Source organism: Oculina patagonica, chromosome 7, assembly GCF_052425735.1.
Source record: "Oculina patagonica isolate OP01 chromosome 7, crgOcupat, whole genome shotgun sequence".
Lineage (NCBI taxonomy): Eukaryota > Metazoa > Cnidaria > Anthozoa > Scleractinia > Oculinidae > Oculina > Oculina patagonica.
Window position 1 is genome coordinate 33,131,308 of NC_135764.1, and position 15,539 is coordinate 33,146,846.

Below are 15,539 nucleotides of genomic sequence, written 5' to 3' on the forward strand. Positions count from 1 at the left end.
ATTGTTTATAACGTTTCTTAAAATATATACTTTGCATATGGTTGTACCTAATTTTAAAACAGTAAAAACGATTTAAAGTGTTATTATGGATATTTGAGGGGAAAATAGAGAGCCCCTTAGGATTCGAAGGGTTAAAATTAAATCTAAAAGATGTATCAATTAAAAGGATAAAAACTATACAGAATGAGCAGTGCTTATGCCTTTGTATTCCTTCAAAGGCAATTACAGCGTATGTATATTACAGTGTTGTGACTAGTAATTAATTTTGTAAAAAGTAGTATTGATAAAAACAAATTAGAGATTCGGTGGATTTTGAGGGAGATATTCTTCGTATAAAATTGATATCCATTTAATCTGAAGAGCAACTGAGGGACTCGTGCTTTTGCACCCTGAGGGCCTAGGACCTAGGGAGTTGGAAGTCCCATTGAGCGAAAGCAATTTTGTATGGAAGTTTAAAAATTGCTCCTATGGATAAATAATGAAAACGACCATAAAACTATTTAAATTCACATACCACATCAAATATTGTCTATTTGCTTTTGCGCATTTTAGCAAGTTTTCGATTATGGGTGTAAATGGGCGTCCCGTGTCTTGTTAGGCAGCAAGCGATGGGGGTTTGGGTATGAATACAATTGTGTTTTGTGGGTTTCAGTACGGATTCGGGGAAACCGATCAGACGGTGGACAACCCTTGGAACATGGAGACAACTGTGACAATTTAATCATCACAAGATGGTGGGACTGCCGGGATAAAATTGGTAGACCTTTGTGGTTGTTGGTGCGTTGCGGGGTATTTTCGCAACAAGAAAAGCGTTAAACATTGTCACGCTTGATTTGCATTGCGTGATGCACGGTAAGGTTATGGAGGTGGTGACCAGTGTCAAGCTACTTGGTTTGAAGATTTGAAAAGATCGGAAATGGAACTGTCACGTGCAGGAAATCTCCCGGAAGGTCTCGGTAACGCTCTAGTTCCTCAAGCAGTTGAAGAGGGCGAGAGTTGCATTTTTTAGATATTTTTTTAGCTATTAACATTTGTACATTTGTAAAGTTTTATGCAGTTCATTCTCTATGGTGTAATTTTAAAGCGTCAATAAACTATGTATGTATCTATTTTGTACACGGCTCCACAAGCGTTTAGCTTTAATGCTCAATTTGAACTATTATTGTGTATGTTAATTTTTATTACCCAGTACACGGTCCTTCCAAGGATTGAGCTTAAAAAGATTTTATTTTGTTTAAAGAAAGGATTTGATGATGATGATGATGATGATGATGATAGACTAATTTGTAGTAACGAGTAAAAAAAGTATTTGGACACTTGAAAAAACAGGCTTGTTGGAGTCGTGGATTAAGCTGATTCTCAAAAAATCTGCCACAAAAGGAAATTGACAAAAACAATATGAAAACCATATATCGAAAGTTTCTTATTCTAAAATTTTATCATACGTCTTAATTCAGAGCTACAAAGAAGTTCCTCCTTTTGAGTTATTGATACTGTTCTTACAGTACCTCTTTCCACTAGCGAAATTTTACAAAATTCCTTCGCGGCGAAAAGGTAGCGCGAATCCAGAACAGACTCCAATTGAGAGTGGGTTAATTCTAGATTACTATTAACTAACTATTACAACATTCATTTTTAAAATAGTTTCCCAAGCCGACTAAGCTAACTAAACGTCGAGTGTATCTTTCAGTAAACAAAACATGCCGTTATGACGCCGGAAATCCAGCTCACGCATACTATACCCCGTGACTCACGCAAACCTCCGACTTACGTGCTACTACAGTCATTCCTTTCTAAACATTTTTTTTTTGACCACCACCGTACCTTTCTACCCAAAAAACTCATGAAACCGCCCGGTTTTAACCTGTTTTAACCTTTCAAAAATTAGAGCGTTCGAAACTAAATAAGATCCGTAATCACAAACAACATACAGCCGTTTACCAGCACTCTTTAAAACTCCTGAAACCCTTCAAAATCAGGCAAAATAAATCTTTGAAATAACCTTTACCAATGTTTCTTATTTTTTATTCAGTTCTATAAAATGCCTTTCATACACTACTGTCAAACAAAAATTTCAATTTCCTCAAAGTTTCAAGACAAAAGAATAACAAATATTTCGTGCACAATGTAATTTGATTAAGCCAATATTATCACGTCTAAAAATACTTCAAGCAATTCAGTGAAAACCCGTTTTTTTTTTCGTATCAACGAAAACCACTTTCGAATAATCAATACATGAAAATAACAATAAGATCAAAAGGAAGAAAGGAACCTTTCTAATTATTTGAAGACTTTCAAAGCCGTGATATTATGCATCCAATCCACGATAAAATTTAATTACAACAAAATCCAAGTTCTCATTTTGAAGTCCATTTTTTTCAGTTGATACCTTTATCCAACTTGTGAAAAATTCCATTCAAGTTCCTATTAATACTGTACATTCCCAACGTTTTGCTCAGGTCTTCAGAAGCGTCTTACTAACCAAATCTAAAATAATTCCAAAACATGCTGTACAAACATTCTACTCTTTGTGACAAACGACTTGACGACCAATTGTTCAGAAATGAAAATCGACACAGTTCTTGCTAAATAAAAAAAAAGTTTTACGGCGGAGTCAGGCTCAAAAAATATACCGCAAGATCACACCCCCATTCATAGTCAGAAACCAGCAAATCATCTAGTTTGCTAAAAAAAACACTGCGTGACATCAATGACGTTACCTTTTTCATTTACAAAAATAACTTTAACTTGTCAAAGTAAGTGCAATTTCACAATGGTGAATATCAGTACAGTATGGGGCCCAGTTCTCGGCCGGGTCCAGTTCTCGGCCACTTTGTGTTTAACGCGTTTTTTCACACTCCAGTTGAATTAAAAGAAAAAGGTATTTCCTTCAAACGATAGACTGATTCATGTGCTTTAAGTATCTTGCGTTTGATCGTTCAATTCGATATAGAAAGCTCACACGTCGAGTTTACGCGGAGGTAGGTGAATTTGCATTCCCGAAAAATTTGTTTGTTTACGGCTCCTTAAAATTCATGGATGTAGTTAAATTCGTATTTTATCCAAAAGCCCCCACCATACGAGCTAATTTTTGGCACGTGAAACGTAGAATAATTCAGCTTTCTGCTTTAGTTATCTTTTCGTTGAACCGTTGTATTTTTTGGTCTTAATTTACTTCGAAATTTTTTCTTGCGACGTTTGCGTATTTGCCAGTTCTCGGCCACCCTGCTCGCTATCACAGCTTAGCGCTTGGTTTTTAATATAATTTCATCTGCTGCTGCCAGAATGAAAGAAATAAATGTTTTAAAAATAAAGTTCAATCTTATCTCTAAGTTTTGAGCTGACTCTTGTCTTGTCTATTATTTCTACAACACCTAAATCTTTCAAGACCTTTTCACTGCAAAATAAACCATCTAAATGCACGGGTCACACAATGCGGTTTTGCCAGAACCTGCACATAGGCAACTAGGCGCGTTAAAATCCTTCTTTTCTAAAGTAAAACAAAGCCTCATAAAAATAATTTGGGATCGATATAACATAAATAGGTTTACAGAGTGATTTTATGACTGTGAAAATTAATTGAGCATTTTTTTTTACAGATAATTACGCACAAGCTTTTTAGTGGCCGAGAACTGGGCCAAGGTGGCCGAGAACTGGGCCCACAAATGGAGCTTTTATTTTTATTATTGCTCGGGCAAATTAATTTTTGACCGGTCGATAGCTTTACACCAAAAAGCTGAATAATGTAGCTAGCTCTGGGAGAAATTTCAAGTTCCTGCGGTTCTTCTGAGGTAAGAAATACAAGTTTAGGTCAAAAGTGGCCGAGAACTGGGCCCCATACTGTACTTTGCCCCGTAAGCTTCTTTCTCTGTCCTTCCGCCGAAGCAAAAAAACACAACCTGATTACACATTAACCCAAAAGTCGACCAAGTGTGCCTGCAACGATTTCCTGTCAAAACTAAAATAAAAACCATTGCGGTATGCGTCACCCGTAGCGGTTTTGTAGCAACCCCAAGCTATCCCCGTCTTTTTGGCCGACAGGAGACTATGCTCTAGGACGACCAAAGGGTAAACTATAAATCGGCCACGCCCGATTAATAAACGTATGGGATGGTATGGTAAGGAACAATTCCGAAAATAATTTGACATTCACAAATATTAATAACAATTACTGGGTATTACATTATAAGTATTACTAGGTACTGTATTATAATTACTAGGTGGTAAGCTCATATAAAAGGCTGGAAATATTTTGTTAAAATAGATATTTGTGTGGCAACTTTTTTAATATCTGAGAAGTTTAACTTTGTATGAAGTAATAAAATACCGTGTCAGAAAAGGTGACATTTTGTATCATAAATGTTTCTGTTTTGTTTCTTTTTGTGTATTGCACAGTAGGATGGGATATGTGGTAATGTTTTTATACTCTTGCGGTAATTATTCGGCTAAACACAGCCAAACTCAATGTGATTACTTAGTTCTAAAATGGTTTGGTTAACGACTAAAGCTTCCATGAAGTCTTTCCTTAAACTACAGAAAAGCTGCCTGTTCTACAAAATCTTTACTACCAAATCAGGTATTCAGGTGTGACCATGCGAGTTTTCATTGGAACAAGATTTAGGAAATTGAAATATGGCGGCGGTACACTTTACAACAATACCTAACACAGGCAAAAGGCACATTGAAGGCCATATTTTGATGAAAATTCCTCCCTGTACTAACAATATTGTGTATGAATGTTTTTCTGTGATTTTATGAGCGTTAGGGTTCTTGTGTGCTACGAACCTCAGGTAAATGTTCCAATCGCCATTTTTTCCCCTCATGTTGGATTGACAACTGAAGTATTATTCAAAATGGTTAGACATCTGTCAGCTCTGTCTGTGCACAATAATTCTTGTCCAGGAGACTCCCTGCCTGACTGCCGCTCCAGCTCTAGCCAAAGTTAATCTGGTCCCATCAAAACAGACACCCTCTGGACCACAACAGTTGGATTTAAATAATGTTTCAATGGTCTTTAAAAGTATACAATTTGTTTTCGGGACTGTAGTGTCTCTTGGCTGATGCCAGTATTAGCAACTGAAGATCTTTACAGATCCTTGTCTGCTGGTTGGAATTGAAGTGATACACTGTTGATACAGTATTGCAGTCCTGTGGGCGGAGGACCATCTGGGAATACATGACCAAGATGAGAATCACACTGAAAAACAAAACAAAAAATGTGATTCAAAAGTCCTAATAAATTTACCAGGCAAACTGAAGAGCTTGTTTTGTGGTTCTTGACTTTTCTGTTAATTGACCTAACATCTCATGGCCTATCAAGTCTCTACACTTCAAAAGTGACAATCCTTAGCCCCATAAAACCTTTCAAACAAATACAAAATGATGCAGCCCTGGTTATTGTCAGATATTGTTTACAGAAGTTTTCTCTTGACTTTTTCCATGTTGTTCACCAAATTGCTGAGTAATTGTGCTGGATAAGTTGCATCCAGCTTTGGCTTCAACTTGATTTAAAAAATTAATGTTCTGAATTTTTTGTGGTTCATTGTTATTTGCTAGTTAATCATTTTTATTATTTCTCACCAGCTGTCTGGTTGGTGAAGCCTTGCTCACTTGTTACAATTAAAGGGTTAATTTACTTGTAGATGTTATTAGGGTGATCAGGTTAATTTACTTGTCAAACACAAATCTCACCTTCTGGCAAAGAACTTCAACTCTCACCATACCATGGCTGTCATCGCGTTTTTGAACAACTGACAGCTGTGGGTTTGCTTCATCACTGGAAGTTGTTTCTATAGCAGCATGGAATGATGGCCATCCAGTACCAGAATCAAACTTGGCTGATGAGCTGTGTTCAGGAGTAAAATAAATACAGTTGAACTTCTTTACAACAGCCACCCTGTGGCAGAATTAACCTGCTATTGTGGAAAGGTGGCCAAGGCTGTTGTTTTGCAAAAAAATACTGGCCATTGTAAAGAGGCAGCCGCTATTTTTTTTTTTTTTTTTACTAAAAAATGAATTTATTTGACACAAATCAGTTACAAAGGGTGGCCGCTATAGAGGTAGCTGTTAACAGAAGTTTACTTGTACAAAAATCTTAACAAAAACAGCAAACAGTTCACAACTTCACTTAGTATCTATGTTGTAGGACATATTATTGATTTTCAGGTTAAATGTGTTTCCAACCTAATTTATTTATTGGGATTTCTTTTTCATGAATTAAAATTGTTTTACGTCATTGTGAAATGTTATCTTTTGGTTGAAACAGATTAACCCAGGCTGAAAAAAACCCTGAAAACCAATTTGACATCTATTCCAGCTGAAAAGCTGATGTCAACCCACAGATAAAAAAATATGAAACAGCTTGCAGTCTAGTATGGCATCACCGCTGATATGGAGGAGGAAGAAAGGACAAATTAAAAAAAAAACAAACTTGTCAATCTTCGTTGTCAATCTTCGTCTTTTCATTTTTGTTATTAAAATAACAAAAAGTTGTCTGCAGAGTGTGCAAGGCTAACACTTGCACAATCTCAGAAGTTTGACAGTTTGAAGTTTGACTTTTAGCTTCTGTTTGTCAAGGTCAAATGGCAGTTATTTGCACAGAGCATCACAATGTCTTAGTGCCAACCTGTTAAAAGTCAACTGCAAATTATCAGAAAATCTGATTACAGCAACTTAAAGGCCAGCCATAACTGTCAATAAATGGTGACGATGGCTTACCTAAACAAATCACTGCCGCAACAAACACATTTGTATGTTCCTCTCCCTTTGAAATCAACGTACTCGCCTGACCATGGCTGCAAATAATAATAACAACTATATCAAACATATTACACAGCAGCCAATGGCAACGTTGTGGTTTAAATTAATCTTTGGTTTATAATTTTTCAAACCAGCTTGATTTTTAGTTTTCACTGTCCCATATTCATTATCTGAAACAAAGGGAACTTAAAATTGAACAGGTTTAAAAAAAATTTAATCGCAACAGACAGCATGCTCTAGTAGCAAAATGATATAGTCTCTGGTAATTTAATCAGATGTGCCCTGGTTCAAATTCACCTGGTTCTTTTTATTGATGATTGATTGGTTGTTTTTTATTATTATTTTGAATTCCAGTTACAGTCTGACCTCTATTTAGCAGCCACCTATTAAGCGGCCATGCAACCCTCCATTAAGTGGCCACTTTCCAAGCGAAATGGTGACAGATGATATACCTTATTATAGGAAATTAAGGATACATGTTATTAATGCGAATTTCAAAAATTCGCATGAATTTTATTTCGCGTAAATTTTGCTCGCGTTGTTAAAATGCTTCGTTATATTCCTATAATAAGGTATATCATCCATGAAATATCTTGAGCTATTTTTTTTACATACTAACTGTCGATGCAAAAAGGCCAATTGTAAGAAACTTGTCAATGATGTTTTGTATATCTTTCTGTATATTTTTAACCTGAAGAAATACTGTCAGACAACTACGTGCCCTCTGTGTTAGAGCTAGAACTATGCATGGGCTGGAAATGCACTTGATGTTTTGTTACAATGAATTTTGGATTTATCTTTATATATGTTCACTTTTTAAGTGCATTTTGCTATCTAGAGTCAATTAAATCATGTTTACTGCCATTCCTATCCAATAAATATAGTGTACCTCTATTAAGCAGCCACTTTTCAAAGTCCCAAGGGTGGCCGCTTAATAGAGGTCAGACTGTACAAGGTGATTAGCAGAATTTTAAAAAAAAACCCTCTAGCTTTGCAAATTCCTGTTGAGACGTATCTCTAGTATAACATAATGGCCCTAATGCATGTTTACGTCAGACTGGCTAGAAACACCACCAAGCCTCGCTTTCGAAGTGCAAAGTTGTAAATTTTATCATGAGCAAATTCCCAAAGCAGCAAAGATGAACATGTGAAAACTAAAGGTCGTAGAGGCTTGAGAATAATTTGCATAAACGAGGCTTGGTAGTGAATTTTGAGCTTATGATGTTATCATGCACAGGGGGGGGGGGGAGGGGGGGTTGGGGTTTGCCTGATCCTACCGGTTCAGTTCCTTTTTCTCTGCAGACTGAGAATTGCTCTGGTGTGAGTTTTGTTTTCCATTCAGCATCTGGAATCTTCACCATGGAGGCTGAAAAAATAGACATTTTGACAAACAATTTCAGACCAGGGCTCGAGACTAACAGTAGCCAACTAGCCAAAGGCTACTAAAATTTAGGTTTTGGCTACCAGGTTTAGCATTCCTACTAGCCATTTGGCTAGTGAAAAACTCAGAAAAGTCAACTGTTCTTGATAGAAATCAATATACCTGACTAGTGAAAAATTACTTTTGGCTAGTAAAATCTGACATGTCACTAGCCAGTAAACCAGTGAGTTAAAAAGTTAGTCTCAAGCCCTGTTCAGTTAATATTTACTAGTAATCTGTGAATAAGTCATATGCTTTTAAAGTCACTGTTAGTTGGCTGATCACTGCTGGTGGTAATACATTAGTCAATTCCAGCAGTACCCACACCCACCCCAGCCAACTCACAGACATTAAATTAGCATTTTGCTGGAAAAAAAAGTGGCCAAAAGCTGCTTGCTGGAGTCATTTCATTAAAGCTCAGGTATGGTAAAAACAGGAGGCAAGTTCTTAATCTAGGATCATCCAAATGTTAATTGAGGGCAAACCAAGCCACAGAGAGGTGCATTTAGTAGCCCCAAGCTTTCTGTGGATCTGCTGTCTCATTATGATGTCCTTAGAATAAAGCTCTGTTCACACTAGCCTGAAACATGATTAGTCTGATCACGAATGAAACATGTTTGGTTGCGAAAAGTGTTCACATCAGGCAGTGCATTGCGCAAATTATGTAACCTGATTATTCTGATCATGATTACAACTATCTCATGAGGTAGTTTCAATCATGATCAGACTAAACACGTTAAAAATGGCGGACATGCTGTGAGGAGGCGAGTGCCCAAAAGCTTCAAAATTGGGCCTTCTATGAGCTTCTACGAGACCAAATGTTTATTTAAAATATGGGCTAAATATGTTGTCTGCCTGCGTCTCAGGTCGTTTTAGCAGGCAGAAAACAAAGAACACAACATGGAAACAAGGTAAGTCCATTTTATTCGTAAAATATTTAATTTTATACCTTTTGAATCAAAATCGCTAAGTTCCCATACAAACCCTTATAAATCGCATCTTTGTAACACAACACCGCTCGAAGCCAAGAGTCACGTTCGCTTACACTTTATAAATAATTAATTCATGCAGTGAACTTGGGCCACCTGTGCAATAACAAGCATGTTTAGGTGAAACATGTTTTGGGTTAAATGTGAACACAGCTTTAGTTGGCCAAAAATTTCTTGTTTTTGTTGATTAATTTATTGCTGGATTTGAAGCCAGTATTCATTGAGGAGAGCTAAGGCAGAAAGCTGGCAAATGCCTTGGGTTAGACTAATGCCCAACCCCTGGTACTAGAACAAGCAATAACCCATGTTCTAACATGGCACCAATGTAGTCTCTCTGCCAATTATCTTCGAAAATAGGTCTTGTTTTCTTTGCATCAAGTCTCTTATTTGAATTAACAGACAAACGAATATTGGAAATTTCCAATTTTCAGCAGAAAGCCCTAGCCTGCGAATACAGCCGCCTCTCATTCGCGTCCCGCAACGAAGAGCGAAACACGAAGAGAGACGTCTGCGATTCACGGCCAGAAATTCCATACTGATGACGTAAATCTGTCCAGAATCCGGACAGGAGCGCTGATTGGTCAGCTAGTTAATTTACATAATGTATGCGAAATATAACACTTCATTACATGAACGGTAAAAAACCGGATGTTATTGCGGACTAAAAGTTGACCGGGGGAAGGATCGTGAAACTACACCGAAGCTATACCTTAGAATTTCTATATCTATAATTCATATGTAATTGGGAAACAAATAGAAATTGCTTTTTAACAAGATGAACGACCTCAAAGATGTACAGAAAGGACGCGCCACAGCGGCCGCTAAAAATAGATCAATTTTGTCACCTAACTTTTATTGTTGACATAAAGGCAGCCGGCAAAACAAACAAGCAACAAAAATGTGAAATACAGATAACCTGAACGACCTGAACCATCCACAATCAAAGAATAAATGCTACAGAAAAACAGAATTTTAATTTGAGAAACAGCGGGGAAAGAAGAAACTAACTCAGAAGAATTGTTATGATCGTTGCGGTATCGGTATTTACGGCCCAACACCTCCGAGAGCTGCACTCAAGTTCCAAAACAATGTCATCTAGTGATTTCGCAGCTTATTTTTCCAAATTTTACTAATGTGCAACTTGTATAGGGATTTCTAATTTTCGCGATGAAGTTGTCCGGTGTAAATGACCCCTAATGTGTCCTTGACTGCCTTGAAAGTGTTTGTGATCAAGCAAGTAATGTGCGGCTGAAAACAAAAAATATATATTTATGCAAGACCAACTGCGTGTGGTGTGGGAAATCTAATTAGTGGTTAACATCATCAGTATGGAATTTCTGGCCGTGAATCGCAGACGTCTCTCTTTGTGTTTCGCTCTTCGTTGCGGGACGCGAATGAGAGGCGGCTGTATTCGCAGGCTACAGAAAGCCCCAGAGTCATGTTAGAGGGCTATTGTTCCAATCACCTCCCCTTGGGAGCTGTTGTTCATAAATTATGGCCAAAAATCATCTCGATTACTGGCAACTGAGGCATGCAGTTCACCAGCTAAATTAACCCATTTAGTTCCAGAGGTCAAGCTTGTGTCCAGTAAATCTAACTGTCCGTGGATGCAGCAGATTAGATTTCAGATTTCAGATTTTTATTATTTCACACTATTTACAACAATTAAACAATATTACGCACTATTTAAAGAAAATATATTAATTAAAAAAAATTTCACCATGTTGCATAATGATATCAGTTTTAGCAATGTAATCTTAGGTAAATGAACAAGAAATGTTACACTGGTCTGGTACGGGTAAACAACACAACACACTTGCTAGCCACTATTATCGTCGAATTAATAATTATCACCTACCTGTGGAAATACAAAGCCCCCGATAAAATGCCTTAAGTCCATGGTGACTTTTATTTGAAGTATGTACTCCTTGGAGGCGAAACAGAGGTGCAGTGTGTTTGCATTCGATCCAAAGTTCTCGAAAGAGTTTGGAAGTTCTACTCGTGACTGCCATACCAGGTTCTTTTGTGCGCCTGCGTTCCAAACTGCTGGAAGTAACACAGAAACCTGGGTCGGCTCAACAAAGCCTCCCCCTCCTTCTCCTCCCCGGCAAAAGCGACGATGAGCCAGCCACCCGATATTGTACATAAATTTGGAAAAGAAATTTAATAACCTGAAAGACTATAAAAACGAGAGTGTTACTTGTGTTTCCGTGCAGTTTTAGGGCCGTTTCAAAGCAAGTTCAGCGAGTTTCATCCTTGGAGACCCAGGGGCAGTTAGTCGGGGCGACGGGCAGCTCTTCCAGACGACGCGATTTTCAACTTTCGCCCGAAAAACCCGTCGTCCGGAAGATCTGCCCGTCGCCCCGACTAACTGCCCCTGGGTCTCCGAGGATGAGCGAGTTTTAGTTTCATCGTTTTCCTCTCTTACTAATGATGAATGGAGACGAGATCAGAGGAAGACAGGCTCGATTTCCGCCGTATTCTCGGGTCCGGTCTTTGTTCCTCCCCAGGGGGGGCACCCTGTATATTTTTGAGTGGTGGTGTGCCGCTGGGACTCTGAAACACTTACCCCATACCAGACCATCTTCAACTGATTGTGCAACCCTATACTAGACTAGATACCGAAAATCCCTACCCTATCCCAGACTTTCTTCTTTTAAAAACTGCATCACTATAAGTCAACAAACGTTGTCACAATCATTTTATTCATGTCTATGGAAGCCTCTTTCTCTTCCGAGTTCCTATTCCTATTCTGGACTCCATACCACTGATCAGTTTCTCGGCAAATGATACCCTATTCTAGACCAAAACTCTCTGATTTCTATACCCTATCCCAGACTTAACTTTTTGAAAAACATACCCTTCACAGCGGCACATACCTATATAGCTCATATATGGGAGTGCCCCCCCGGGGGTTCCTCCCCGAGGGGGATGACTGCCAGAAGAGGAAAGTAAGTTGTTTTCATTAAATTTCTTCCAAATTTCGAGCTGTTATAACGATCGTTCCATTCCCATACAAACTCTTATATTTGCGCTGTTATGCAATGTCATATATTAAATGTTCACGGCTCCCAAGGAGCTTGGATACCAGTCTAATACCTTTTCCCTTGGGCCCTTTTGCCCTTTCCATATTTTACCTTCCTTATCGGTTGATCCGACACGCATTGCATCTGTTCTTAATGACAGCAGCTCGTGTTTTGGTCCAAAACTTTCAAACTTCAGCTAAAAGATACTGTTTGCAAATCTTTAACTGGTTCTCTGATCATGGTTATATCAAAACAAATCTCTGCCCTTGAGAAAACGCTTGCGTAATAACTTTTAAGATTGACCGGTGATTGACCCTTGCAACTCTTGCCTCACCGGCCCTCCCCGTTAAAACAAACATAAATGTATGAAGCTTCTTTTATGCTTGCCACTCAGTCTATGGGCTTTCAATTCTTGCTTTTAATTTTACTTGGAACTAGCATATAACTGAGGGCACACTACGGCAGTCATTTCCCCTAAATGGTGTAGGGCTTACCTCTTTTAGCCACAGAAAGGGAGGAAGGATGGGGGCACAAAATCTGACATGAGAAGGATCTTCACCGTCCTTTTACTCCTTACGCGCGTAAAATTACCCGACAGTCTTCGGGAAATCTACGTTTTGGGGGAAATGTGATCCGTTCTTGTTACAATTTGCGTGTTCCTTGTACATGTTGTATGGTGTGGGATTGATCACTTCAGGACATAATTTTTTTGCACCCTGTTGTTGAAATTGAAGTAGCGTCGCAGGTTAGTTTTACCGATCGTCAACGGATCGACTACCGTGACCGCATTTGCCATTTTTAACAACGGAACAAACAGTTTAACGGTTTCATCTCTCACTCGGACTGAAATGCGAAGATATTCTGTTCCATCAATGTATTACATTTTCCATTTTCTCGAACAGGCGTTGATACTCGAGCCTACTCACGAGGTCACTTTGACAAATTGTACATTTCCAAGGAGATTGGTTTTTAAACACTTTTAATATCAAAACCCCGTTGAGAAAACATCTGAAGTGAAAACATCAGTATTGCAAATGCTTACTCGATAACCATAAGTGGCGAAAAACAAGTTACAAGCTAAAATCAAAAAGTCAAAAAAAAACGCGCAGTACAAATTTCCTCTTTAACTATTTCCTCTCAAAATTGTTAATACGAGCTAAACAATTCATCTAAAAACAGGTCACGTGGACATCAAACTCGTCCCGGGGTCATCACGCCTTGGTTTACATCAGTAGTGCCAGGCCCAGGGCAGCGCAAACGGTCATCAGGAACACGTTGAAGGAAACAGGGGAGCCCGCGTTACACAGGTCAGTGTCACAGCAGCCCACAGCACATTTGTCGACCTCCTTAAAGACAATACCCTCCTTTTTGTCACAGGCTTCCTTCGTAGATTTACAAACTGATTCACTGCTGCAGCTGTTAGCCACTCCTGTGGCATCGCCTTTTTTGAGCCAGGTCCTCATGCACCTATCTGTTGGACAGTCAAATTCCTGACTGCTGCCCAGTTTATCCTTGGCGCAGGCGTCCTCAGTGCCGCCGCAGACGTAGCACTTGAGGCCATAAACTGAAATGAAAGATACGCGACATTTCAAAGAGAAAAACTTTATCACCTATACAATTTGGCTGATTTAAAAAATTAAATGAAGTGCGTGATTACAACACCACATTTGCAGGTAGTGTAAATAGCTATTAAAAGGATTCGCGGCTAGAAATGCAAATATTCTCTCTTAATTTTTTCGCAATGTATCAGTAACCTGGAATAGCATGACATATAATTCAACAAAGAAAGACATTTTTGGAGGTAATTTTGCTGATTTAGTCTCAGAGTATACAGAATAAACTCGCTCCTTGAACAAACAGAGGATTTGTCAGACTTGACCTCTGCAATCTTCAAATTGAAAGCTTTTAAAACGCCAAACGATCTTAGTTAATCTGATCAGAATTTACGTCAGTTAGCTGTATATATTCATATTTAACAAAGAATGTCACGACAGCTGCTTTCACGATAAAATAACCTTTGTAAAACATTTAAGAATGAAAATCAGCGATATACAAGTTCAAATAACTTCACTGAATTAAACATTACATACAGGGAAAATAATGTGAAACTATTTCGGGGAGAGACGTTGTACGGGGACTTGTGCGTTTCTGCTTTTGTGAGCAGAAAGATAATTTAGCAGGATCCAATCCAGCCGATTCAGTAACCCACTGCCTGGCACACAACAGACACATGGAGAAATTGGAATCTCAAAGCTTCCAGGGCAACATAGTCCAGTTCCTGAACTCTCCCTACCTCCGCCGAGCTTGTTGCAACACTGAAAATGGTAGGCGAAACTCTGCACGAACTATTACATGAGCAGGAAAGAAAGTCAACCAAATCTACAACTATCGAAATCTTGGACCAAAACTGAAAGGCTGGAAATTTTTCTCTTTATACTTTGAACTCCAACAAAAACAATGTTATTTTGGTGATGTCGTAGCCAGGTATAGCTAGGTATTTGATTTACTTCAATTGTCGAACTAATTTGTTCATAGATCTCCAGTACGATCCTTTCAGAGGTCGATAGGTCGATGTTGCCTGTACGTAGACACGTTTCTTAGCTGTTGCAAGTTTCTTTGAAACGAAATCGTTTGGAAAACGTTGCCTCGAATAAGACGAGTTTAGGTCTCGAGTATTCCATTACTTCAAGCGCCTTCAGCCTCACCGATCTCAGATAAGACGGCGATCGACGATGATTTTTATGGGAGCAACCACGCCAAGCCAGACATTGAACTGAATCGAACTTCTCCTGCACTCTTATCTTGAGGTTGGGTGTGATTTATATTAACTACATCAACCGACCGAACGATTTCGTGGGGTTCTTTCATAGCAGTTGGGTGGTTTAAACATTGAGCTGATTCCATGATCGTAGCTCAGCTCAACTGCACTTGCTAGCTCTTACACTCCTATTTTAGGTTCGGAATTATAATTAAACAAAGACAGGCACTTACCAGTTGCAAAGACTGCAAAGAAAACGAAAATGCTCAGCAGATAACCCTTCATTCTGCGTGCTTCCAAACCTCGCTGTATCTTGTAAGTACACACTTCAGCAAACCAGCGCCCACAACAGAGGTACACTATCTAAACATGGGCGTATATATCCTGGACATTAACCAATAGGATTCTAGTAGTAAATATAGGAGCCAATCAAGGCACGACCTGACGTGATCAACAAGAAAAAAGTCGTGATAACACGCACAACCCTCATTAAAGGATGATGTTATCATTTCTATTTCGAGAAACAATCAGAGTTTGCTTGTCTGAGGGCCTCACAGGGGTTGGGGGGTCATGTTGCCTTGTTCCCA

General features: G+C 38.7%; 2 protein-coding genes across 3 annotated transcripts in view; both read right to left on the bottom strand.

Annotated features, from left to right (window-relative positions):
* The window catches only part of LOC144660559 (uncharacterized), a 36,667-nt gene extending 21,342 nt beyond the window's left edge, over nt 1-15,325 (bottom strand). Inside the window, exons 1-2 of one of the 2 annotated variants that reach the window (XM_078521210.1) lie at nt 15,186-15,324; nt 13,348-13,758 (exon numbers count right to left, since the gene is read on the bottom strand). In XM_078521210.1, the coding sequence (XP_078377336.1) occupies nt 13,418-13,758; nt 15,186-15,237 (393 nt within the window). In that variant the 5' untranslated portion in view covers nt 15,238-15,324 and the 3' untranslated portion in view covers nt 13,348-13,417. Of the gene's footprint in view, nt 1-13,347; nt 13,759-15,185 lie in introns of those variants that run through there. The other variant, XM_078521213.1, reaches the window with a different exon arrangement.
* LOC144659652 (peptide methionine sulfoxide reductase MsrB-like) lies at nt 4,103-11,159 on the bottom strand. Its single transcript, XM_078520138.1, has 5 exons — nt 11,027-11,159; nt 8,037-8,125; nt 6,718-6,794; nt 5,692-5,845; nt 4,103-5,197 (listed from the first exon to the last, which is right to left on the bottom strand). Exons 2-5 carry the CDS (start codon nt 8,118-8,120, stop codon nt 5,087-5,089), a joined length of 426 nt encoding a protein of 141 aa, XP_078376264.1. The 5' UTR covers nt 8,121-8,125; nt 11,027-11,159; the 3' UTR covers nt 4,103-5,086.
* Nucleotides 15,326-15,539: the final 214 nt, after the last annotated feature.